The sequence below is a fragment of the Vidua chalybeata genome, chromosome 5, assembly GCF_026979565.1.
Source record: "Vidua chalybeata isolate OUT-0048 chromosome 5, bVidCha1 merged haplotype, whole genome shotgun sequence".
Taxonomy (NCBI): domain Eukaryota; kingdom Metazoa; phylum Chordata; class Aves; order Passeriformes; family Viduidae; genus Vidua; species Vidua chalybeata.
This window is the reverse complement of record NC_071534.1, coordinates 71,187,249-71,210,587: the sequence shown is the minus strand read 5'-3', so window position 1 is coordinate 71,210,587 and position 23,339 is coordinate 71,187,249. Positions and strand designations below refer to the sequence as shown.

General features: G+C 51.3%; 3 protein-coding genes across 4 annotated transcripts; 2 read left to right on the top strand and 1 right to left on the bottom strand.

The window, feature by feature from the left end:
• The first annotated feature begins 1,760 nt into the window (after nucleotides 1-1,760).
• On the top strand, nucleotides 1,761-6,860 carry LOC128788216 (carboxypeptidase A1-like). Its single transcript, XM_053943127.1, has 11 exons — nucleotides 1,761-1,825; nucleotides 3,549-3,630; nucleotides 4,035-4,169; nucleotides 4,307-4,405; nucleotides 4,946-5,047; nucleotides 5,325-5,426; nucleotides 5,536-5,646; nucleotides 5,828-5,918; nucleotides 6,060-6,259; nucleotides 6,516-6,600; nucleotides 6,673-6,860. Exons 1-11 carry the CDS (start codon nucleotides 1,761-1,763, stop codon nucleotides 6,858-6,860), a joined length of 1,260 nt encoding a protein of 419 aa, XP_053799102.1.
• Nucleotides 6,861-7,650: 790 nt separating this feature from the next.
• Nucleotides 7,651-10,507, top strand: LOC128788238 (carboxypeptidase A1-like). The gene is made up of 11 exons (XM_053943162.1): nucleotides 7,651-7,715; nucleotides 7,902-7,983; nucleotides 8,177-8,311; nucleotides 8,393-8,494; nucleotides 8,589-8,690; nucleotides 8,770-8,871; nucleotides 8,976-9,086; nucleotides 9,275-9,374; nucleotides 9,699-9,889; nucleotides 10,074-10,158; nucleotides 10,286-10,507. Exons 1-11 carry the CDS (start codon nucleotides 7,651-7,653, stop codon nucleotides 10,471-10,473), a joined length of 1,263 nt encoding a protein of 420 aa, XP_053799137.1. The 3' UTR covers nucleotides 10,474-10,507.
• Nucleotides 10,508-11,181: 674 nt separating this feature from the next.
• CEP41 (centrosomal protein 41) lies at nucleotides 11,182-23,194 on the bottom strand. Of its 2 annotated transcripts, none has more exons than XM_053944135.1 (11): nucleotides 23,111-23,194; nucleotides 22,744-22,807; nucleotides 21,814-21,861; nucleotides 18,554-18,615; nucleotides 17,821-17,890; nucleotides 17,262-17,388; nucleotides 16,388-16,542; nucleotides 16,082-16,149; nucleotides 15,351-15,465; nucleotides 14,449-14,664; nucleotides 11,182-12,831 (listed from the first exon to the last, which is right to left on the bottom strand). In XM_053944135.1, the coding sequence occupies exons 1-11, from the start codon at nucleotides 23,141-23,143 to the stop codon at nucleotides 12,692-12,694; spliced, it is 1,098 nt and encodes a 365-aa protein (XP_053800110.1). In that variant the 5' UTR covers nucleotides 23,144-23,194; the 3' UTR covers nucleotides 11,182-12,691. The 2 variants fall into 2 exon arrangements, with proteins under 2 accessions (XP_053800110.1, XP_053800109.1); XM_053944134.1 differs by lacking the exon at nucleotides 23,111-23,194 and adding an exon at nucleotides 22,943-23,057.
• Between the last annotated feature and the right edge of the window lie 145 nt (nucleotides 23,195-23,339).

Here is a 23,339-nt window from a genome sequence, read left to right as displayed (position 1 = left end):
ACAGCTGGCTCTTGGAGCTGGATGAGCTCTTGTCTCCAGAGCAGGAACTGCAGAGCTTGGGGAGCCTCACCTGGGAATGTGGAACTGTGACCTTGTCCTGGTGTGGAAGCTCATTCCAACCATCCAGGGCTTGAGGCCCCCTGTCCCCTCCTCTTTAAGTGCCTGGTATTAGGGGAGCTCATCCCGGTCTGGAACCCTGATTCCAGAGAGATCTGGAGCCAGAGCAGTGGATGCCACCAGAGGAACAGGAGAGTGTGTGCCATGGTGGGGCAAGGAGGGAGATGGGCTGGAGATGACACAGGTCTGGGGTGGGGGACCTAACAGAGATCTTCCCATCCCAAGGACGGAGATTATTGAGGAAACAGCCAAGCTCTTCACCACAGAGAGTGATGGGAGAGACAACAGCATCAGCTGGAACAAGGGAGAACCAGGAGGGATATCAGGACATGCTTTTCACCAGGAGGAGAAGCAGCAGGACCTGGTGCCAGTGAGGCCGTGCAGCCTCCATCTGTGGAGGACTCCAAGATCCAACGAGGAGGGCCCTGGTGGGTCCCCAGAGCTGACCATGCTCCACCCAGGCATTGGACACAGACCTCCCATGGTCCCTTCCCACCTCAACCACCCCATGATCCTGCCCTGAGGAAGATCCTGGAACCACCTCAGCAACAGCACCTGTTCTGCACCGCAAAGCCCCAACAGACCCCGGCACCTTCCCATGCTCCTGGTGCAGCCAGAATCCCCTGGATTTAATGGAGAAAAACATGGTCAGAGGATGTCAGCTGTAACAACCTGCCCTGGGAGGTGCCTGCCAGCCTGGGAACACAGCCCAGGAACCTGGAGCATCCCTGACAAGCGCGGTGGGAGCTCAGGGGCAGCGTAGATAAGGCCCAACAAAGGCCCTGCTGTAACCTGCAGAACAAAGACGCTGCTTTAACTGGGGAACAAAGACACCTCTGACAAACTGACCTCCTGGGATAGCCCCAGTCAGCGACAGCTGCTCCAGAGCCACTGCTTACACTGAAAACATAAAAATAATTCATTTTCTACCCAAAAATGAGCCTTTCTGTCTGAGCGTTACCCCAGCTGAACGTCCTTGTGCACCTCCGAGCTCCACGACTTCCATCAGCTTTGAAGTGAGATTTCATCCACCATCAAGTGACCCCACTCCTGGGAATGGTTTGATGAATAATTTGAATATTTTACATTTCATATATATATATATATGAAATGTATCTATATCTATAATGTATGCATAAACTAATTAATCATAAATAAGTCTATGCTTAAATGCTTCCTTTTTCTGCAAGTAACTTTGTAGTAGCTTGTAATTACACATGCATTACTAATCATAATTAGGATTGACTTACTCATAGCAATGTGTAATGAAGAAATCCATGGAAACAAAGAGGTGTTTCCTTGTGGTTTTGGGGCTCCTGTGACCACGCCATCCCCACTGTCCCACGCCCGTGGGTTGGGAGCCGCCCGTGCCCACGGCAGCTCGGAGCTGGGAGCACGGACACTCATCCAGGGCCCACTCACCGAGGAAGACGTTATCAGATCCTCCCTAATTTGGCTGCTCTTGTGTTGACTTTGCCAAATAAAGCAAACATTTGGGCTCGCGGGAGCCCTTCCTGCCTGCTCTGTTTGTCGCTGCCGACGCGGGGACGGCGGATGCGGCCCTGGTGAGGAGCTCCGGGAGGGACCCCGACCACCGAGGGGGTTCTGTCTGTCCTCGGGGCTGTGCTCTGCTCCCACCCACCATGGAGACCCTCCTGGTCTTCCTCGCCCTCCTGGGGGTCACCAGCACCGAGCAGCTTTTCGTGGGGTGAGTCCTGCTGGGACTGGGGGTGGTGGGACACCACAGCTGGGATGGGGATCCAGCTGAGAGAGGCACATCCCCACCCACCATCCTTCAGGGTCAACCAGAAGGGTGACATCCCGAAGGATGGAAATCCAACAGGGTTTTCTGCCAACTAGGAAAGATTTGGTTTCAGCCCAGGTTTGGAGGGAGGTTTGGAGCGTGCAGCAGGTAGAAATTAGGGAATGCTGAAGCCTGAGGGCATCGCTCCAAGCTTTGCCAGGCTGTGGAATCCCAGAGGATATGGGGAGCATGTGTATGGCTCAAAGACGATGGCTGAGGAGCCATCCAAGGACTGTCGGGAATAAAACCCAAGGATTGCTGGGAATAACAGCCAAGGATTTCTGGGAATAACACACCGTGGGAAAGAACAAGATGTGGCTGGAGAAGGAGCCCTGTGGAGGGAGGCCAGCACTTTTCCAGGATGAACATCCTGGTTGCAGCTCCTGGAGATAGGAACAGCACCAGTGCAGGAATGAGGCTGAGAAGGGGGCATGGAATGTAGCAGGGGGTCAGGACAACCCAAAACTCCCAAAGCTTCCAACCCATTTCCAGAAATGAATGGACTGGCAATGAGAACTAATTTGTAGAGGAAGTGGGAATTCCATGTTCAGAGTAGGGAAAACCTATCCATAAAAAAAAACCCTCAGGATGCTGGACATCCCACCAGCTGGACTGATGCTGGAGCCAGAGCTGGTGATCTCATGACCCAGGGTATGGATGGAGCTGTGACAGGGGGGGTTAGGTTGGATATCAGGAAAGCTTCCTAATCCAGAACGAGGATCACTGCACTGCCCAGGCTCCCCAGGGAATGGTCACATTCCCAAGGCTGCCAGAGATCCAAGAGTGTTTGGACAACACTCTCAAGGACAGGGTGGGATTGTTGGGGTGTCTGGGCAGAGCCTGGACTTGGATTTGATCCTTGTGGGTCCCTTCCAGCTCAGGATATTCTGTGATGTGACTGACCCACCTTCCTCCCTGCTTTCCTTCCTCCTCAGGCACGATGCCGTGGTTGAGGGATCCCTCCAGGATCCCATCACTCTCCTCCAGGCAGGGGGGTGGCCGGGAGGGATCCGAGCAGCCGCAAGCCAAGACTGGCCAGGGAATGTCAGGGCTGCTTCCTGATTCAGGAAAAAATCACAAGGATTTAATGCCTGCCTGAGTCCCCCAGGCACAGAATGGAAATTGCTATCACCTTGGGGAAGTGGTTAAACTGATAAATGGGAGTTAAGAGGATGAAAGGTATGAAAGGGGAAAGGTGAAGAAATTTTGTGCCATTTTGGGAGTGGCTTTAAGCACTGCCCAACAGGAGAGGTTGGAGGTAGAGGATTGATCTGAGATAAGAAAACCTCTCTCCCACAGAACATTTCCTCCTTTCCAGGGGTTGTGCCTGTCCTTGGGAAGCCCAGCCAGGCTGGACTGGGACCTCTGCTAGGGAATACATCCATAGACAGAGAACATATCCATGTGAGATATTGCCCAACATCTTGGGAGCTGATCAAACAAGGCTGGAGATCATCTCAGGCTCCCAGCACTTGCTCTTTCCCTGTCACGGCTGCTTTGAACCTGCATTGTTTTCTCTCAACACCAAATATTGATGCATTTTCCAACCCTCTGAGCTGGTGTGGAGCTTCCCCAGCCTCCCCCCAGGCCAGAGTCCCCTCTCTGTGACCCCTCTGCCTCCCTGCAGGGACCAGGTCCTTCGTGTCACAGCCAGGAACGAGGAGCACATCGTCCTGCTCAGGGTGCTGGGCGAGCAGGAGGAGCTGCAGGTGAGCTCTCAGGGGTCCTGAGCACCCCCCTGGTCACAGACCCTGGGGAATCCAGGGCTCCCTCCTTCTTCTGCCACCCAATCCAATTTTCCTCCCCATTTTTGAGATGTATAACTTAGAACCATATAAATATGAATTTAACCTGGGGCTCTTTGAGCTCAGAGCTCCTGTTTCGTGCAAACTGGGAACATTCCACAAATACTTACTCAAACAACTTGGGCTGAAACACTTCTGTAAATCCCTATGCAGACATCCATCTGTGGCCCAAAATTTGTCCAAAAACCTTTTTAGATCCTTCATGGAAATTCCTGTGAGACCCCTGGAGGTGTTGGGGAGCTCAGTGGATGAGCACCAGCGAAGGATGGGGCCGAGTTCTCCCTTTCAGCTCAACTTCTTCTTCCCAGGTGGACTTTTGGCGTCACCCCAACAGCCCCAGCCACCCCGTGGACCTGCGGGTGCCCTTCCCCAGCCTCCAAGAAGTCAAAAAATTCCTGGATTCCCATAATTTTTCCTACAGCATCATGATCGAGGACGTGCAGGTAACAGCTATGATGGGAACAGGATGATCTCCTGCAGCTCAATCCTGAGAGAAAGTCCAAACAGTTGGAAATCAAGAAGAAAAATCTGGCTCCTTCCAACCTTTTTGATCTTGGGGATTTTTTTGCCTCCTAACCAGGAACTATTGGATGAAGAAAAGGAAAGCATGAGGAAGTCTAGGAGGGTAAAGAGAAGCTCCAGGACATTCGATTTTGCCTCCTACCACACCATAGATGAGGTACCTTTCTCTGCAGAGCACTGGCTTTGTCCTGCTGGGGTCACATCCATGTGGTGAAGGTCGTGGTGAGTTCTTGTGACAGTGAGACCTCCCTGGGACATGTTTCTCCTCCTTGGTGGAGCTTTTAGCTGAGATGGGAGACTGGGAAACCTTCCACATCCAGCGTGGCCACGCCTGGAATCTCTCACCCTGTGGAAGACATTTTCAGCTTCACTTTGGGGGTGCTTGGAGCCCAGTTTGGGACTGGTGGGGGCTCTGGTGGTGTTGGGGGGGAGGGTGGTTCTCAGAGCTTTTCCCCCCACCATTCATTCTACTTTTCCAAAAACCTCGTGATGTGCCTTTCCCTGCTCACACAGAGCCTCAGCCACCTCGTGTTCTCCAGGGAATCACGAGGTCTTCTCCAGGGGAGTCCCAGGTCTCCAGGGAAGCACCAGATCTTCCCCAGGGAAGCTCTGCTTGTGGCAGCCGGTGCTGGATACCCTCAAAAGCAAAAGGTGAGAACCAGGCTGAGCCTCGTGACCCAGCAGCTCCTCCTTCCAGATCTACCAGTGGATGGATGTCCTGGTGGAGGATCATCCCAGCCTCGTCAGCAAGATCCAGATCGGGCAGAGCTACGAGAAGCGGCCCCTGTACGTGCTGAAGGTGGGTCCTGGGGCAGCCTCGTCCTGAAAATCCCCCTCAGGATGAGAAGTTGTGCCAAGGGAGGCTCAGGGTGGACAGCAGCAGGAATTTCCCCATGGAAAGGGGGTCAGGCCTTGGAAGGGAGGTTTGGAGTGCCCGTCCCTGGAGGTGTCTGAGGAACTCCTGCATGTGGCACTCAGGGCTCTGGGCTGGGGACAAGATGGGGGTGTGGCACAGGGTGGATTCCATGATCCTGGAGGGTTTTTCCCAACCTAAATGATCCCGTGATTCTGCACAGTTCAGCACTGGGGGATCGAACCGTCCGGCCATCTGGCTGGACACCGGCATCCACTCACGGGAATGGATCACCCAAGCCACCGGTGTCTGGACGGCCAACAAGGTGACTTGGGGATCACCTGGGATGTGGGACCCCAGTTCTTACCCTGCATCCGTCCCACCCCTTGTGTCTGAGGGGCACCAGGGCAGCTCCTGCTCCTCTCCATGCACAGATCGCCATGGAATATGGGCAGGACCCCTCTGTCACGGCCATCCTGGACAGCATGGACATTTTCCTGGAGATTGTCACCAACCCTGACGGCTTTGCCTTCACCCACAGCTCTGTGAGTGTGGGGACATTGTGGGGGGATGTTCCAGCGCTGTTCCCAACCACAGCTGTCTGTGGTTTTTGGGTGGGGAGGGATGTTCCTCCCCACGTGGGACGGTGAGTGGAGATCCCTGGAGATGCTTGGCAGGGGTTGGGGTTCACATCCCTGTACCAGTCTCCTCTCCGCGCGCTCCTAGAACCGCCTGTGGCGCAAGACCAGGTCCATCAACGCTGGATCCCGCTGCGTCGGAGTGGATCCCAACCGAAATTGGGATGCTGGGTTTGGAGGTGAGACCTCAGCCACCAGTCCCCACGCCAGGCATTGTTTGTGCCTCAAAACATCAAAACTTTCTGCTAGAGCAGAGAAACCCAGGGATGGAAACCCTTCCTGAGGGATCTTCTCTGGATCTCCTCCTCCCCCTGCTCCAGGTGCTGGCTCCAGCAGCAATCCCTGCTCCGAGACCTATCATGGCCCTCACGCCCACTCCGAGAGGGAAGTGAGAGCCATCGTGGATTTCATCCGCTCCCACGGGAACGTGAAATCCGTCATCTCCATCCACAGCTACTCCCAGATGCTGCTCTTCCCCTATGGATACAGGAGGGCGCCCACACCCGACCACCAGGAAATGGTGAGATGGCCCCAAAACGTGGGGCTGTGACTACCTGGCAAAGTCAGGCAGAGCACGTCAGGAGCTTCCCTGCTCCTCTCGTTAGATGCAACCCAAATATTGAACCCCTGCACCTGGGTCCTGGAGGAGGGTGGTTGTGAGATGGACCTCAAACCTCAAAAATTAAGGGTTTTTGGGAAAACCTACAGCAGAAGGTTTGGGGAATGATGGGCTCTAGATCCCCCAGATCCCACCACTTTTGGTGGTTCCTTTGCAGAATGAACTGGCCAAGAAGGCCGTGAGTGACTTGGCTGCCGTGTTCGGGACAAAATACACCTACGGCAGCATCGCCAACACCATCTGTGAGTATCCCTCCCTCATCCCGCAGCAAATCCCTCGGGAATGGGCTCCCATCTGGGCTCCTCTCCCTGCAGACATGGCAGGAGGCACCACCATCGACTGGGCCTACGACAACGGGGTGAAATATTCCTTCACCTTGGAGCTGAGGGACTCGGGGCGCTACGGATTCCTCCTGCCCAGCTCCCAGATCATCCCCACTGCCACCGAGACGTGGCCGGCGCTCCTGGACATCATGGTCCACGTCCTGAAGCATCCATACTGACCCCAAAATCTCCCACGGCATTCCCTCCTCTCAATAAATCCTCATGGACATTCAGTGGTTTCAGACACCCTCATTTTTTTCCATGCTAAACTCCTAAAAAAGGGTGGAAAAGGACTCCTAGCCCTGCAGGTGTTGATTTTCCCCTCATGACTTTGGCTCAAAGTCCCCATCCTTTGGAGCCACCAGCCTGCATGGGAGGAGATGGGGTTTTTTGGGCGAGCAACCCCAAACCTGTGGGTTTTTGAGCAGCTTTGCTTCGTCATCCCTTCCCAGGGGGCTACAAGGAGGGACGTGGGGTACCCTCAGGGTATTTGCTGTTTATTTTTGGCTACTGGGACAACTGTCACCTGCTCTGACCTCTATCCTGGGCCAAGCTTTACACCACTTTCCTCAGCCAAATTTTAAACCAGTTTCCCCCGCACTGTGACTCAGGGATCCAGCTCACCAAGCCCCAAGTGAAAATCCGCGTTTTGTGCATTCTCAACCCAAATTGACTCTTTCCCTCCTCTCAGCCAGCGCTGAAGGCTGTGGGATTTTGGCACCTCCCGGTCTCACCTTGCTGGCAGCTGACTCACCAGGGCCCCAGCAGGTTCATGGGGACAGGTTTGGCCAGGACTGGGAGCGCCTGGATGGGGACAGCAGGGCCTGACCTTGGCTGGTGGCAGCCAGAGCCTTCCCAGGGCCCTGGGAAAAGGGACGGCTGGAGGGGCCGGGCTAGGGCTGCCATCCCATGGGATTTAAGAGGCCCCAGGGCGCTGTTGGGATGTGAAACCAGCTCTCCCCGCTGACCATGAGGCTCCCCGTGCTCTTGGCTGCCCTGGTGGCAGTGGCCACCTGCACTGAGACCTTCGTTGGGTAAGGGGGCCGGGATGGGAACGGTGGCACCTGGTGGGGCAGAAGGAGTTGGTTCAGCCCTGAGGGAGCACAGGGAAAAGGCTCAGGGGAAATCCCCGGAATGGGGGGATGGATGGGTGGGGTTAGGTCAGACTAATGGGGCCGGAGCTTGTCCCCATTACCCCCCAGCACCCCCTGACCCCACAGGCACCAGGTGCTGCGCGTCGTGCCCCAGAGCCATGAGGAGCTGCAGAAGGTGCAGGAGCTGCAGGACCTGGAGCATCTGCAGGTACTGGGTGTGGAGGTGGATTTTGGGGACACCCCCCAGCCCACAGCCTTTGTTTTACACCCCCCAAGCAAAGCAAGGATGGGGTTGGATGTGGGATTATGGGAACCAAGCGGTGAAAAGCAAGACAGGCTGGTGCTGGGGGGTGCATCCCAAGGCAGGATCTCACCCCTTATCTCCATTTTTCCCCGTCCAGCTGGATTTCTGGCTGGCTCCCCGCAGGCTCGGACTTCCCGTGGACATCCGCGTGCCCTTCCCCAGCCTGCAGGCGGTCAAAGCCCACCTGAAGGCCGCTGGGGTCTCCTATTCCATCATGATCGAGGATGTGCAGGTCAGCGGTGCTGCAGGGGAGGCAGGGGAGAGGTGGGATCCCATCAGTGGGAATGAGGCTCATCCCACCCTTGTCCCACAGGCCCTGCTGGATGAGGAGCAGATGGAGATGCTCCGCAGCAGCCGCCAGCTGCCGCTCGACACCAGCACCTTCAACTATGACACCTACCACACCCTAGATGAGGTGGGAAAGCACAAGATTGGGGCATTTTGGGGGGAAAAGTTTGCTCTTGGGCAGGGGGTGAGCTGGGAGTGACCCCCATATGTCTCGTTCCCAGATCTACAATTTCATGGACATGCTGGTGGCCGAGAACCCCAACCTGGTGAGCAAGCTGGAGATTGGCCGCTCGACTGAGAACCGTCCCCTCTACGTGCTCAAGGTGAGGATTTGGGGATGGTGATCCAGAGGGGAAAGTGGCAACCGGGACAAAGCCAACCCGGCCCTCTCTGCTCTCCCAGTTCAGCACAGGGGGCACAAACCGCCCGGCCATCTGGATCGACACCGGGATCCACTCCCGCGAGTGGGTGACACAGGCCAGCGGCGTCTGGTTTGCCAAGAAGGTACTGACACATCCCAAAAGGGCCACCCGGTCCTCAGGAGCTGTGGGATCCAGGTGGGTGTCCCACAGGGAGAACAGGGAGCCTCAAACCTCCATCCTCTCTAGATTGTCCAGGATCACGCGAATAACGAAGGTGTGGCCTCCGTCCTGGAGACGATGGACATCTTCCTGGAGATTGTCACCAACCCAGATGGCTTTGCCTACACCCACACCACGGTACCGCCCCGGATTTCCTCTCCCTGGTTCCTACAGCTGCTCTGGATGGGGCTGGGGAGCAGGATTTGGGGTGTTGCATATCCCTGAGAGGGCAAAGCCTCCTCACCCATGTTTCCATGGGATGGGGACCACCACAAGCTGTGGAGCTCCAGCCCTGGGCACCAGCTGAGGTGGCTCTGCCCTTCCAGAACCGCATGTGGCGCAAGACCAGGTCCAGGCACTCGGGTGCCATCTGTGTCGGAGTGGACCCCAACCGCAACTGGGACGCAGGTTTTGGAGGTCAGAGCTGTCCCCTTTCATCTGTGGAGCATTTCCACTCTCCAGCTAGAGGCTCCAAAGCTGTTTCTGGCTCAAAGATCCATTGATGTCCCCTGGGGAAGAGGTGGGATTTGCTCTCTGTGGCAGAGCCGAGGGTTTGGGCTCCACTAGGGCTTTGAGGGCTTTGATGTCCCCCAGTGACAAATGGAAGTCACCATACAAATCTCTAGGAGGAGCCCCAGGAGCATTCCTTAATCACCACCAAGGAGCTGAGGGGTGGGAATACCTCTTGGGCTTGGAAGCCCCCAGATTCCCACTGTGTTCTCACCATCCTCTTCTCGGCAGATGCCGGAGCCAGCGGAAACTCCTGCTCGGAGACGTACCACGGACCCTACCCCAACTCGGAGCCCGAGGTGAAATCCATCGTGGACTTTGTGAAGAGCCACGGCAACATCAAGGCTTTCGTCTCCATCCACAGCTATTCCCAGCTCCTGCTCTACCCCTACGGCTACACCGAGACCCCGGCACCAAATGAGCAGGAACTGGTGAGGCCCATGTGCTTCGAGAGGCTGGGATGGGGTTGAGCTCTTCTGCTGCTCCAAGGAGGAGCCACCTCTGCCCTGCATCCATTGGGAAACTGGGAGGAGCTTTGTTGCACCCAGAAAAAAGCTGTATCCCACAGGTTTTTGCTTTCTTTGGCTCATCTTTCCCCCTTCCCTGTATTCCCAGCACATGATTTCTGCCAAGGCCGTGGCAGCTCTGTCCTCCCTGTACGGCACCCAGTACGAGTACGGCAGCATCATCACCACCATCTGTAAGTGCTGGGGCAGCCCCAAAATCCCCAAATCCCAAAACCATCCCTCACACCGGCCAAATATCCCATGGGATTCCTGTACAAAGCGATCGAGGTTCCGAATCCCCCCCATTTTTTCCTCCCTCAGACAGAGCGAGCGGATCGACCGTCGACTGGACCTACAACCAGGGGATTAAATATTCCTTCACCTTCGAGCTGCGGGACACGGGGCGCTACGGATTCCTGCTGCCCGCCAGACAGATCGTTCCCACCGCCGAGGAGACCTGGCTGGCTCTGAAGGTCATCATGGAGCACGCCCGGGACAACATCTACTGAGCTGGGATCAGGGCTGGAGCAGCTGGAGAGAGGGAAGAAGGCAATCAGTAAATAAATGGGAAGAAGGATGAGAAAAGCTTGTGGTTGTTTTTCCTTTTTCCCAGATTGGGTGGAAAAGCCCTTTCGGAGCTGGAGTTGGTGCCAGCACAAACAGGGAGTGCTGGGCCAGTGGCCTGGAAAAGGAATTGATTGAAAGGGCATGAAAATAGCAGGAACAAAAAGGAAGGAAGGTGGTGGTTTTCCCTTTGATCTGGCAGAGGATGGAAAGGGAATTGGGCTCTGGGACATGAAGTCAGCAGGATTTATTTGGGCTCCAGGAGAGCTGCAGAGGGACTGGGGACAAGACCTGCAGGGACAGGACACAGGGAATGGCTCCCACTGCCAGAGGGCAGGGATGGATGGGATCTTGGCAATTGGGAATTCCTGGCTGGGCTGGAATTGCCAGAGCAGCTGGGGCTGCCCTTGCATCCCTGGAAGTTTTCCAGGCCAGGCTGGACAGGGCTTGGAGCAACCTGGGACAGTGGAAGGTGTCCAGGAGTTGGAACCGGATGGGCTTTAAGGTCCCTTTCCCAGCCAAACCTTTCTTGTGTGATCCTTCCTTACCTGCTGCAATCCCTAGGGAATGGGGAGCTGAGCCCTTGCTCACTCCCAGCTTTTCCAGGCTCTCCACAGCTCTCAAAGCTGCAAATAAATCACCCAAACAGACGCTGTAATTTACATTTTATTAAATTAAACAATTAAACCTCTCAGCCTCTACGGAGTTTGACTCTGCTCCAAACAACACCAAGAGTCCAAATCCACACAAATTCAATGAGATGGTGGGAAAGCACATCCAGTCCTTGCTTTGATTCCTTGGATTTGGAGGATCTCAAACAACTCAAGCCAGTTTTGTCCAACAGTTTCACCAGGAGGTTTTCATGCAGCACAGAGCAGCCAGGGATTCTGGATCTGTCTCCCACAGCTGGATAGCAAAACCAGGATTTTAGCTAATGCAATGACACTTCCAAGAGCTCATGGAGCTGGAAAAATCTACTCCCACAGCAGCAGGACCTGATCAGACTGAACCTGCCAGTCCTGAAATCAGCATTGTCTGATTTCACACTCAGAGTCACAATAAAAGATAAATAGGGATGTTGAATCCTAAGCTGCCCAACAGGAAATTATGTGCCATTTCTCCTACTTTTTGTCCTTTCACCAGAATTATCCCAAAATCACTCGTGAGTTTTGGGATGTGTTGAAGATTGTCTGCTTCAAAAAGGGGAAAAACCACTGAATCCAAAAATACACACAAACCCCACAAGACCACAATAGCTAAACCAGGATCAGGTTCAACAATGCCAGATGGAAAAACTGGAGAGCAGAATCCCTCCAAAATCACCTCTGAAGTGTCCCATAGACAGCTCAGGAAAATCAGAGGATTCCCAGGTTATCCAGAAGCACCAATTTGAGGAAAATTGTGCTACTCACTTTCCAGGAAACCTTTACCCTGTTCACTTCCAGATTCCAGGGTCCCACTCTGTTTTAGGGACCCTGGTGAGGCAGCAGCAGCAAGTTTTCCTTCAGCCACCCTAAACCTTAAAGAAACTCCTAAAAAACCACTGGAAAAGGAGTCATTGGGAAAAAAACCTCCAATTATTCTCCTCCTCTCTCTCACCTTGAAAAAGACACAACTATTCACAAAGTGTCCACAAGCAAGCACGACTGTCACAGCACCAACTGAGCAATAAAAAACATCTTTATTACAAATACTTCTGTTCATTATCATAATTTATTTAAAAAAAAACAACAAACAACCCTTCCAGGATCTTCTCTCACTTTTGGCAAGTTGCTGAATGTATTTATCTTTGCTAAAACCACCAAAGTTTGTGCTCACAGATGATTTGTGGCCTGTTCACTCTCACTCCATTCCATGGCTCCAGGCACGGCCCAGGAATGTTACGGACACAAATTCCTTCAGCTGGACTAAAAACTTCGTGGAACAGTTTCTACTGGTCCCAGCCTTTACTAGCAGTTTTCTCCCTCCCCTACAAAACCAGTTCTATCACCTCTGTCCTGCCCTGCACCCCAAGTGATGCCATTCCTGCTTCTAGGAAACATCATTCCAGCTGCCCAGCCTTACCCGAGCTGCCAGTTCTCACCACGGCTGCTTTTCCCTGCCGATTCCTAAAACCACAAACGGGCTGCACTGCTCAGGATTCCCCAAAACCTGGATGCTCATTTATTTCCAGGGCCTGTTCTGGATGCTGGTCCTGCTGTGGGAGCGGCTGCTCAGGGATCCCATGGTGCGAGCAGGGCTGGGGTTGCTCCTCACGGATGAGAGCTTGGAATCATGGCCTGAAAGACCCCGGGAAAGGCGGCCTGCGGGAAAAACAACCCCACATCACAAATTGGTTGTCCACAAGTTGTGGCTGCCCCATCCCTGGATGTGTCCAGCCAGGTTGGATGGGCTTGGAGCAGCCTGGGATAGGGAAAGGTGTCTCTGCCCATGGTGGGATGGATGGGGTTTAAGGTCCCTTCCCACCCAACCATTCCATGATGAAGTTGAAGCACGTTCTGGTGATGCCTTGGAATTTTAGCTTTTATATTTTTCAAATCCTCTACTGCATTAGTGTCACAGCACACGTCACAGCTGAGACAGCCACAACACACAGAGTGTCACCATACAATGTCACAAGGCTTCAACCCTACAGAGTAACACCACAGCACTTCAGAAGCTGCAAGCATCTGCCCTTCTCGTCCTTTAGCCCAACCCTTCATCCCCTCATGTCCATGCAATGCACTGTGTGCCCTCTGTTCCCTGTGTGGTGGCTCAGCACACCTGGGCACTCCATGGCTCCCTGCTGTCAGTGCTGCTCACAGCTGTGCCCATTACTGTACAGCTCCCAGTTACCACAAACTGTGTGCCTGCACCATCCATCCCTCCTTCCATCCCTCCATCCTGTCACAGCACATGTCACAGTGGAGACAGCCACCATACCCAGAGTGTCACCACACAATATCAGAAAGCTTCAGCCCACACAGAATAACATCATGTCACTTCAGAAGCTGCAAGCATCTGCCCTTCTCGTCCTCTAGCCCAACCCTTTATCCCCTCATGTCCATGCAATGCACTGTGTGCCCTCTGTTCCCTGTGTGGTGGCTCAGCACTCCTGGGCACTCCATGGCTCACTGCTGTCAGTGCTGCTCACCTGCTGCTCACAGCTGTGCCCATTAGGGATGAAGCTCAGCCACAGCCCCACTCCCAATTACCACAAACTCTGTACCTACACCTTCCCACCCAACCATTTCATGATGAGGTTGAAGCATGTTCTGGTGATGCCTTGGAATTTTAGCTTTTATATTTTTCAAATCATTAGTGCATGACTAAACTCCACATAAAAGGTTAATTAACTTCATCTGCCCTTAATGTACCTGAAGGTCTTTCATTAAATATATCCCCTTTTATACTTTTAATTTTGCCTTGATGCCTTGTGAAGGCTGAGCTGGGGCAGAGGCTGGGCAGAGCTAAAGAATAAAGCAGGGATTTATTCCAAGGATCTCCTGCATGGATCCACCTTGGGCAGCACCAGAGCCCAGCCAGGGCTGCAGCCAAGAGGAACCAAAATGGTCCCAAAATGCACGAGCGCTCCCGGGGGCTCTCACTGGGATCAGCTCTGCTCCATTTGCACCTTGCAGTTCATTGTCCCATTCCAGCTTTAGCCCAGGCACTCCCATCCTGCTTGTTTTTCTCTCTCCAGCCCACGCTGTTTGTGCTCCTGGGCCTGAGATTTGGGTCATTTGTCCTTGGTGCCCAGCTGGAGCAGGAATTGTTTTGTCTCCCTGCTCTGTGCAGAGAGCTCGCCATCCCATAATGTGAAGCTCAGACCCACACACCAAAGCAGCTCAGAATCTGAAAAATATAAAAGCTAAACCCTGAGGCATCAGCCTGGCCCTGTGCTTTTAGGCAAGCCCAAAAAGGCAGCACTGGACTCTTACTGGCAGTGTCTGAAGGAATCTGCTCCTCAGCCAGGTAATGCTTTAACTTCTGCAGGTCATCTGCAGAAAACCTCCACTTGTTCTCTGCACGTGTGGGTGGCAGCCTGGGAGCCGCTTTCCTCCGGCCAGTTCCCGTGGGAGCTGCCACCTGGCAGGACGCGGGGAGCGTGCCGGTGATCAAGCCCTCTGGGATCTTCTGGGCAAGGACCTTGAGGCCTGCAGGGACACAGAGCAGCTGTTATCCCAGCTGGATGGGTCAGGAGGGACCAGTCACGAGGGATTGATGCAGCCACAGGGCCAAAGTTTGGATGGAGAAATGTGGGTGGCAGGAGAGGGGGGAATTCTGCCCCTGTGCCCTGCTCAGGTGAGATCCCACATGGAGTCCAACTCTGGGGACAATGGCAGCAGGACGTGGAGCTGCTGGAGAGAGTCCAAAGGAGGCCTTGGAGCTGCTCCCAGAGCTGGGAATGTTCCCCTGGAGAAGGGAAGGATCCAGAGAGAGCTTCCAGCACATTCCAGGGGCTCCAGGAGAGCTGCAGAGGGACTGGGGACAAGGCCTGCAGGGACAGGACACAGGGAATGGCTCCCACTGCCAGAGGGCAGGCATGGATGGGATCTTGGGAATTGGGAATTCCTGGCTGGGCTGGAATTGCCAGAGCAGCTGGGGCTGCCCCTGCATCCCTGGAATGTCCAAGGCCAGGCTGGATGTCCAAGGCCACCCTGGGATGGTGGGAGGTGTCCCTGCCCATAGGGACACAACTGGATGATCCTTCAGTTTCCTTCCAACCCAAACCATCCCGTGATTCCACAACCCAGATCTTCCCCATCTCCAGCTCCCACAAGTTGCTCCCCACTCTCCTTTCCCCCAGGAGGGCTGGGGGAGCTCTCCCAGCCCCACCTACCCCCAGATAACATGAAGAGGTTCTCGAAGCCCCTCTCACACATGGTGGTGGCCGCCTGGCTCGCCAAGCGCTCGTCGTTGTCGTACACGATGATGATTTTTCCATGGGCATTTTTCTGCCATGGGAATTGTTAAGGAGTCACTTCGGAACTTAAGAGGATATTGAAACATTTTAGGAAGCAAAAGAGACAAGTGGGATTGGGGAGGGGAAGACTCCATACTTGGCTTGAACGTTCTCTCTGCAGAATTCTCAGTGGCTGAGGCTTGCCAGGCACAGCTTAATTCCCACTGGATCCAGCATTGCTTGAAGATTGGGAATGGCAACAGCCCCTTTGTTTACAACCTCCCCTCAGAATCAACAGCCTGGGAATGATCAGCCTAATCCCACTTAATAATCCTCTGTCTGTCCCCAGTCCCATCAAGGTGCTGACAGGAAGCCAAAGGATTTGATGGATGCATCCCTGGAGCAACAGCAGGAGAGCAAAGCCCAAGTCTGGCTTGGCCTTCCAGCAGCCCAAATCCAGGGAAATGCCAAATCCAGGCAGCTCTCACTGGAGTCAAGAGCAGCCTTGAGGAAATAGAATCCAGCATCTGATGGGGGCAGTGGAGCTGCACCAGGCAACTCCACCTCCTGTCCCACTCTTTTTGAGATTCCTAATTTTGCTTGGATAAACTCCAATTGATTTTGGGAGCTCCCACCAACATCCCCTCACGTTCCCATGTAAAGGATACATATTCCAGAATGTTATTTGTATATGGATTCATGGTTCTAGACAACGTTGCAATGGGGTAGGAATAAGCTGTAGAAGGGGAAATAAAACAAAAAGAGGGAAAATCATCCAGAGGCTGAACACCAACAGCCTTGAGAACCCACTGAGTATGGGATTAACATCAGCTCAGGCCCCTCATCCCCTCCCAGGAAGGAGGGATAAGCACTGGGAACACCCAGTGACGTCCCAGCTGGGGGACAAAGTGCAGAGCTGGCATTCCCAGAGCTGAAATCCGTGCCCAGGTGCCTGTGGGACTGTGGCTGCTCACCTCCCACGATGTGGCACTGCTCGTAGGCGTCGCGGTCCCGCACGTCCAGCAGCAGGAACGGGCAGTCGGGATAAGGCCTCTCCTTGGCCTGGGTGTCCTCCTCCTCCTTCGGAGAATCCTTCTCCACGTCCAGCTCCCCAACCCCACTGATCACGCTGCAAAGGGAAAGGCAGGTTAAGGAATGCTGTTGTGGTTCCCCACCACTTCCAAGGCTGGGGAAGAGCTGGCATAAAGCTGCCTCTTCCAGAACCATCCTGGGATCTCCTCACATGGTGGGTTTGGAGTTATTCTCAATCCCAGAATGGTTTGGGTGGGAAGGGGCCTTAAGGATCTCATTCCACACCCTGCCATGGGCAGGGACACTATCCCAGAGTGCTCCAAACCCTGTCCAGCCCAGCTTTGGACACTGCCAGGGATCCAGGGGCAGCTCCAGCTTCTCTGGGAATTCTATTCCAGCCCCTCCCCACCCTCCCAGCCAGGAATTCCTTCCCAATATCCCTGTGTCACTTTGAAGCCATTCCCTGTGTCCTGTCCCTCCATATCTATACAAAACCATCACTAACAGGAATGCACATGACTGAGTTGACCAGAGCACTGTGTTATCCCCAAAATTCTGGAATGTGGGGGCCTGGATGGAATCCCACAAACACATTTCTTTGTCAGACCTTCATCAGGTGACAACAACCTTGGGTTGCTGTTTAATCCAAACCCATTCCAACAGGAAATCCTGCCAATCCCCCCCCCCTCTCACCTACAAACCCAGGCTTTAATGAGAAATACAGGATAAAACCACTCAGCAGCAATTTAAAATCAGCAGCTGGGCTCAAATAATCATCAGCTAAGCCAGGAAGAAAATGATGTTACTGTGAGGCACCTCTGGAGCGTGGAGCGATGGGATTCCCCGGCTCCTGAGTTGTTCAGGAACAGGACAGGGCTGGGTGTCCCCTCAGGGCTCCCTTTCCCATTTGTCCCCGCTGCGTTGTCACCTGCACCATCAGCATCTGGGGAGAGAAGAGGGCACGAGGAGCTAAGGAGCTGCAGGAGGTAAACAAGCAGGTTTTAAGGGCAGTTTCTATTCCTGGAAAGAAAAGTGTGACAGATTTAGCTTCATCCTCTTAATGAGGAGAATTTACCCAGAGGCTCCTTATTAAAAATAATAAAGAGCCAACAGATTTTTTAGGGCTTGAGCTCTCATTTGAAGAAGTCAATAAAACAGAATTTTTGATGTGGATTATGTTGCTGCCAGCACAAGGCCTTTCCTAGTTGCAAACCCTTCTTTTGTTAGGAGTGTTTCTATTCCCAAGCCAGAGGTGAAGTTTTATTTTTCCATTTTTCCCCCTGATTAAGCCCTGCTGCAGTGCCAGCTCTGCCACTTCACCCCCTGGCAGCGACCCCCAGCTCTCCCACTATGTCCCTGCCATCGGTGCTGTCACCTTGCAGCTTGTGCAGCTCCTCGTTTGTCACTTCTAAGGTTTCATTGGACAGAGAGGCGACCTGGAGAACCTGCAGGGCACAAAAAACAAGCAGACACTGATCCCCACATCCACGGCAGGGAGCAGCTCAAGGAAAACAATCCAGGGGAAAAAAGAAATCCCGAGTCTGCAGGATCCCACTCTTTGCATCTCCAAGTTTGACCTTCCCTTTCCTTCTCTCCTGAGAAGACAATTTGGATTTTTTTTTTTTCTAGTTTGAAGCAGTTTTCTTGAACCAGCACTCCCCAGCTCTTTATTTCCTGATCAATTTTTCACTTTTTAAAATATCATGATTCACTGCTGTTAAATAAAATAATGCACAGACAGCCTTGAAGTCCCAACTGCCCACATTCTGCAGTTAAACCTGGGGTCACGGAGGGCTGCAGACACAAAATTCAGATTTAGGTGCTGTTTTACACAGCCTTTTTCTTTTGCACGATCCTTGAAGATCCTTTTAAGTTAATGGACAAATCAAATAAGGAATAAATTTCAAAGATGTAGTCACCACAAACTTTAATTTGTAATTAAGGCATTTGGCCAATGTGGAAATGAATTATTTGCTTTTATTAAAGGCAGAATGAAGCCAAGACAGAATAATTACAACTAAAGCTAAATAATTACAGAGGAATTTTTATTCCAAGGACAAATGCTGCTCCTAAAAGATTTTGGAGGCCAGAGAGGGATCTGTACGTACCAATTGAGCAAAAGTTGTCACCTTCAGCCTTTTAAACAGCTCATCCTTTTTATACCTGTAATCTACAAAAACAAAACAAAGAGGACAAGGTAAATTTTCAGCTCATTCCCAGTTTTTTTTAGACACCAGGTCACGGCTTAATCCCAGCTTTTCTCTGAGACTCTTCCACAGCCAAGCAGGAATTCAGGGCAGGTTTGTGCTGAAGGATGAGAGCAGAAAATCTGGAGAGTTTGTGAAATGCCAGTTATAAAGAAAGGGTTTAATTAATACCAGTTATAAAGAGGAGGTTTAATTAATCCCAGATATAAAGAGAAATTTTAATTAAGACCAGTTATAAAGAGAGATCTTGTCCAGACATGATGAAGTGGAAGAGGAAGATTTAGTTGCTTTTAGACTCAAATATGAATTTATGATTTCCATGGTGCTGGGGCAGGAAGCAGTTCAGGATTTCCCCCTTTCCCTGCTGTTCTCTGGGGCCCATTGGAGTCACAAAGCTCCTTAAACCAAAAGATTAACTTACCTTAATTTTTAATTTGTGTAAATTACAGCAGTATCAGAGCACGGGGCATCGTGTCTTTGCAAATACCAAGATAAACACGCAGGTTTCATCTTAACAATTAAAAAAAATCCAAGATTTTTATACTTTATCTGATCATTAAATTCTGATTTTTTCCACTTGCTGACACAGATCTCGCAAGGAACGGATAACTGACACAAGAAACTGGACTAATTGAGTCTTAATGGGTAATTAATACAAGAAACTGGCCTAATTGAATCTTAATCCTGAAGACACAGCTTAGGGAAGAAGAAAACTGAGCAGAGCTGCTGGCAAAGATCCAGAGTAGAGATTCCCAGAGCCAAGGTGGGAGCCTGGTCCCATCCAGATCCTGCAGAGGAAGGGAGAAACCTCCTGGAGTGAAACAAAAGGTGGGAGGAGGAAAGAGAAGCCAGGATGGGTATCAGTAGGAACATCTTGATATGGAATAACCTGTCCTGGGAAGCAATGGGAGCTTTGTCCTTTGGGAAAGGCAGGGCTGGGAAGGAGCTGGTCCCTCTCCAGCTGTTCAACTCCTAGGGATGACAATGGAGCTCAGGATCTTGGGCAAATCCACTCAGTTCAACGATTCTAAATCCTCTGAAACCATCTGCTGAGTGTTCCATTAGCTTAGGGGAGATGAGGAGAAGGGGGAAGGGCTCCCCTGCACATTCCTGCAGCCACCACACAAAAAAATTCCTGTGGGATTTGCTTATGGAAATTCCCCAGCTGAGTTGTTTAGAGAGCCATGGGAATGCTGGAGGCTGAGATCTCTTCCCAACACATTCAGAGTTCCCCAAATTCAACATCCTGCCTGAAATCATTTTGATCAGGCTGCAAAACAAGCACCTCTTTGCTCCTCACAAGTTGTCCTAGGAAAAAAGGAGCCCTTCCAAAATACCCACTGCACATGCAAACCACGGGGCTGAAGCACAGGAGGTGCAGAAACTGGATTGCAGGATGTCAATTACCTGGGAAATGACCCTCGTGGTTCTTGCAAAACCACCGGGTTTCAAACCTCAACTGTGGTTGTTAAATCTTCCTCTAATTCAAAAAAAAACCCAGCGACAATTTTTTCCTGTAATTATTTCCTGTTTCATCTGCTCAAGGATTAAAATTGCCCAGTAAAAGTCAAAAAAGAGCCTTTCTGTCACGGCAAATAAACTTCATTTAGAAGGACAAATAAAAGCAGCAAAGCTTGGGAAGTGCTGGATGGATAAAAAACACCAAAGCAGAACTGCTGCCAAACGATGCAGCTCCTGGATGGCTCCTTCCCACCTCAAATAAGGACTTTTTACCCCAAAAAAAGCCTCTTTGCCCTAGATCCTGCCTTTGCCACCCAAAATGCCTTCCCAGAGAGCTCAGAAGTGCTGCTTCCAGCTCCAAAAGCAACCCCACGTACCCGGTCCGGTCCTGGCGGATCCGTTGGAATTTTCTGACATGGTTTTGCTTGGAATGGTTCTGTTTTCCAGGGATGGGCTCCTGAGGGCTTTGGGAGAGGAGGGAAGCGACAGCAGAGAGAAGGAAGAGCCCTCCTGTGTGTCCTCAAGTCAATCAATCCTCCAAAGGATGGACTGTGGTGGGTGCAGCTCTTTAATTTTTGATGGCGTGGATTTAAATCTCTCACGTTACATAAGGGACAGAGAGGTGCCTGTGCTGGGGATTTAAATCTGCATCCAAAGGGTGTCATCTATCCCTGAGAAACCAAGGGGGAGAAGTTCCCCCACTCCCTGGGAACACAACGTGTCCATTCAGCCTGCAGAGAATGAGAAAGTTCCTCCCCAAAAAAAAAAAAAAAAAAAAAAAAAGGAATAAAAGAACTGCAGGGAACAGATCCGCAGTGAGATTGGAAACCAACAAAAAAAAAAACCCAAGATTTTCAACACAAATAAAAAGCAAGGCAGTGTCCAGCACTGAAATCTCAGTCAATAGAGCATTTTGGAAAGCTCAAGGTCATTCCTCTTTTCATTTTTCCCCTCCCAAAGACCTGCAGTGTTTGGAAAAAAAACCAACCCCAAACCCAACAAACCAACCACAAACAAAGGCCTGTTTTGCACAAATAAATTCCCCTGAGCTCCCTCAGAAAGTGGGGCTGACAACTAAACCTGAACATTTCAAATCCTAATTCATGGAGCTTTCAGCTCAATTCAGGGCTTTTTTTCACCTCCATAAATGCAGCTTTGAGGTTGAAGAGCTTTCCTGGCTCCTGATGTGAGAATAATCTGGGAATAAAGTCATAAATCATTGGTTTTGTTGGGAAAAAATATTTGAAAAGCCTGGTTTTGGTGGGAAAATAAGAGGAATAAAAATATTTTAGGCCTTCATTAATCTGAGCAACCTAAAGCCTTCAAAATATCAATGTTTAGGAGTGGTGAAAACAATGTAAACACAAAAAATGAGCTTGTTTTTTTCCTGCCTTGGAGTATTTTGATAGGAGCTGAAATTATATAAAGATAAAAGAGCTGAAGTTGTGACCTAAAAGTGAAATACAAGTCTCAGAAATGATCCATAAATCTTCCCACATCAGTCTAGCCTGGATTTCTTAGCTCAGAGAGCTTCCAATAATAAAATCCAATAACAAAGAAGGATCTGGAAGATTCCTGCTTGGGTTTTTCAATTCAATCTGTGGAGATTTCCAAGGAAAACCTCCTGGAATTCATCTCCTGCTCTTTGAGCTTTGAACCAACCCGTTTTTAACCCATCCTGCTCCTCCCCAGGTACTCACTTCTTTTGATCTCTTCCAATTTTTCCATGTATTTCGACAAACTATTTCCTGTAACCAAAAAAAAAAAAAAAATCAATTCATTACAATTATTTATTTTCTTCAGGCCCATTGAGGCTTAAATTTTCATTGCTTTGAAGGAAACAGCTGTTTGTTGTAGATCCTCCTTCACAGTGGCAATAAAAGGTACAAAAATGGCACAGTTTTCCTCTTTTCTCTCAAGGAATGCAGAGCTAAACAGAAAAATCCAAGGATCTGCTGTTCCTTCCCCAACATTTTGGTGAGAACACTAGAAGATAACGTTACTGGATAAAATTCAGCTGCTTTAACAACAAAAAAAAAACCCACAAAGACACCCCTCAAATAATTATCTTGACCCACACCTTTGATAAGATACAGGAAAAGTCCATGGACAGAAATTCCAAGACCAGTAATTTCTATGGGAACCATCACAACAGAGCCTGACCCAGTTTAAACCTATTTAACCCCCAAAGTGTTCTTTAAAAAAGAAGAGTAGAGAAAAAATAAATAAATAAACAGGTTTTAAGGCAACAAAGACTTTAAACATGTGGTCACCTACACACAGAGCATTTAATCTCAATTTTCAGGGGGGTGCACGGTGATGTGTGAAGATAAATACACATAAGTACATAAAAAAATATATAAATACACATAAATTGTATAGTTTGCTCTTGTTTTAATTTCAGCTTTGAAGGAAAATTGTAAATAGAAGTTTTTTATATTTTTAATAATTATAAATAGGAAATTTCTGTAATTTTTATAATATTTGGTGAGACAAGTTATAACTACAATAAGGATTCTGCAGGGTTGGGGTGACTTAGCTCCGGGCAGAGATAATTAAGATATTAATTATCTTTTTCTGTCACCCTACACCAATTTCGGGTAGTTTTACCCCACAATAATTTTACTTACCAGTATCCAGACGAGTTTTTATATGTTGATACTTGGGATTCGAGGGGATGCGCCGGGTTAGAAGCTGTTTCAAAACAGAAAAGACGAGAAGCCAAAATTAAAAAAAAAAAAAAAAAATTAAAAAAACAGGAATAGGAGCAGAAAATGTCATTTGAAGGGTTTTAACAGACAGAAAGATAAGCGAGAAATCCCTGAATACCCATCTCGGTATTAAACCCCGCTGATTTAAAAGGAGAACTTCTCCCGTTTTCTCTCCGCGCGGAGCTCTCCCGGCCTCGGGGGCCGCACGAACCATTCCCCCCGGCCGTGCCCCGTGTCCCCCCTCGCCGCCCGGAGGGTTTTGAGAAGGGAAAGCCCCTCACGGCACCTGAGGGTCGCCGAATCCGCCCCGAGCCGACATCTCCCCTCACGGCCGCTCGCCCGCTCCGCCCGTCCCTCACGCGCGGCCGCGCTCCCGCCTCCCGCCCACCCCGCAACTACGCCCGCCGCCATTGGCCGCCCGCCGCGCCCGCAGCCAATCAGAGGCCGCGCCGCGGGGAGCGCGCGCGTCGCCCGGCAACGCGAGGGACGCGGCGGGCGGGAAGCGGCGGGGAAGG

What these genes read in the sequence shown, in the direction of transcription:
- LOC128788238 (XM_053943162.1), top strand. Translation starts at nt 7,651, where the DNA reads ATGAGGCTCCCCGTGCTCTTGGCTGCCCTGGTGGCAGTGGCCACCTGC. An exon ending in TGCACTGAGACCTTCGTTGG is followed by an intron (nt 7,716 to 7,901) that starts GTAAGGGGGCCG and finishes CTGACCCCACAG; the next exon opens with GCACCAGGTGCTGCGCGTCG. An exon ending in GTCCCCTCTACGTGCTCAAG is followed by an intron (nt 8,691 to 8,769) that starts GTGAGGATTTGG and finishes CTGCTCTCCCAG; the next exon opens with TTCAGCACAGGGGGCACAAA.
- LOC128788216 (XM_053943127.1), top strand. Translation starts at nt 1,761, where the DNA reads ATGGAGACCCTCCTGGTCTTCCTCGCCCTCCTGGGGGTCACCAGCACC. An exon ending in ACCGAGCAGCTTTTCGTGGG is followed by an intron (nt 1,826 to 3,548) that starts GTGAGTCCTGCT and finishes GCCTCCCTGCAG; the next exon opens with GGACCAGGTCCTTCGTGTCA. An exon ending in GCGAGCAGGAGGAGCTGCAG is followed by an intron (nt 3,631 to 4,034) that starts GTGAGCTCTCAG and finishes TCTTCTTCCCAG; the next exon opens with GTGGACTTTTGGCGTCACCC.
- CEP41 (XM_053944134.1), bottom strand. Translation starts at nt 23,038, where the DNA reads ATGGTTCGTGCGGCCCCCGAGGCCGGGAGAGCTCCGCGCGGAGAGAAA. An exon ending in AAAAACTCGTCTGGATACTG is followed by an intron (nt 21,862 to 22,743) that starts GTAAGTAAAATT and finishes TTTTGGTTACAG; the next exon opens with GAAATAGTTTGTCGAAATAC. An exon ending in ATTGGAAGAGATCAAAAGAA is followed by an intron (nt 18,616 to 21,813) that starts GTGAGTACCTGG and finishes TTGTTTTTGTAG; the next exon opens with ATTACAGGTATAAAAAGGAT.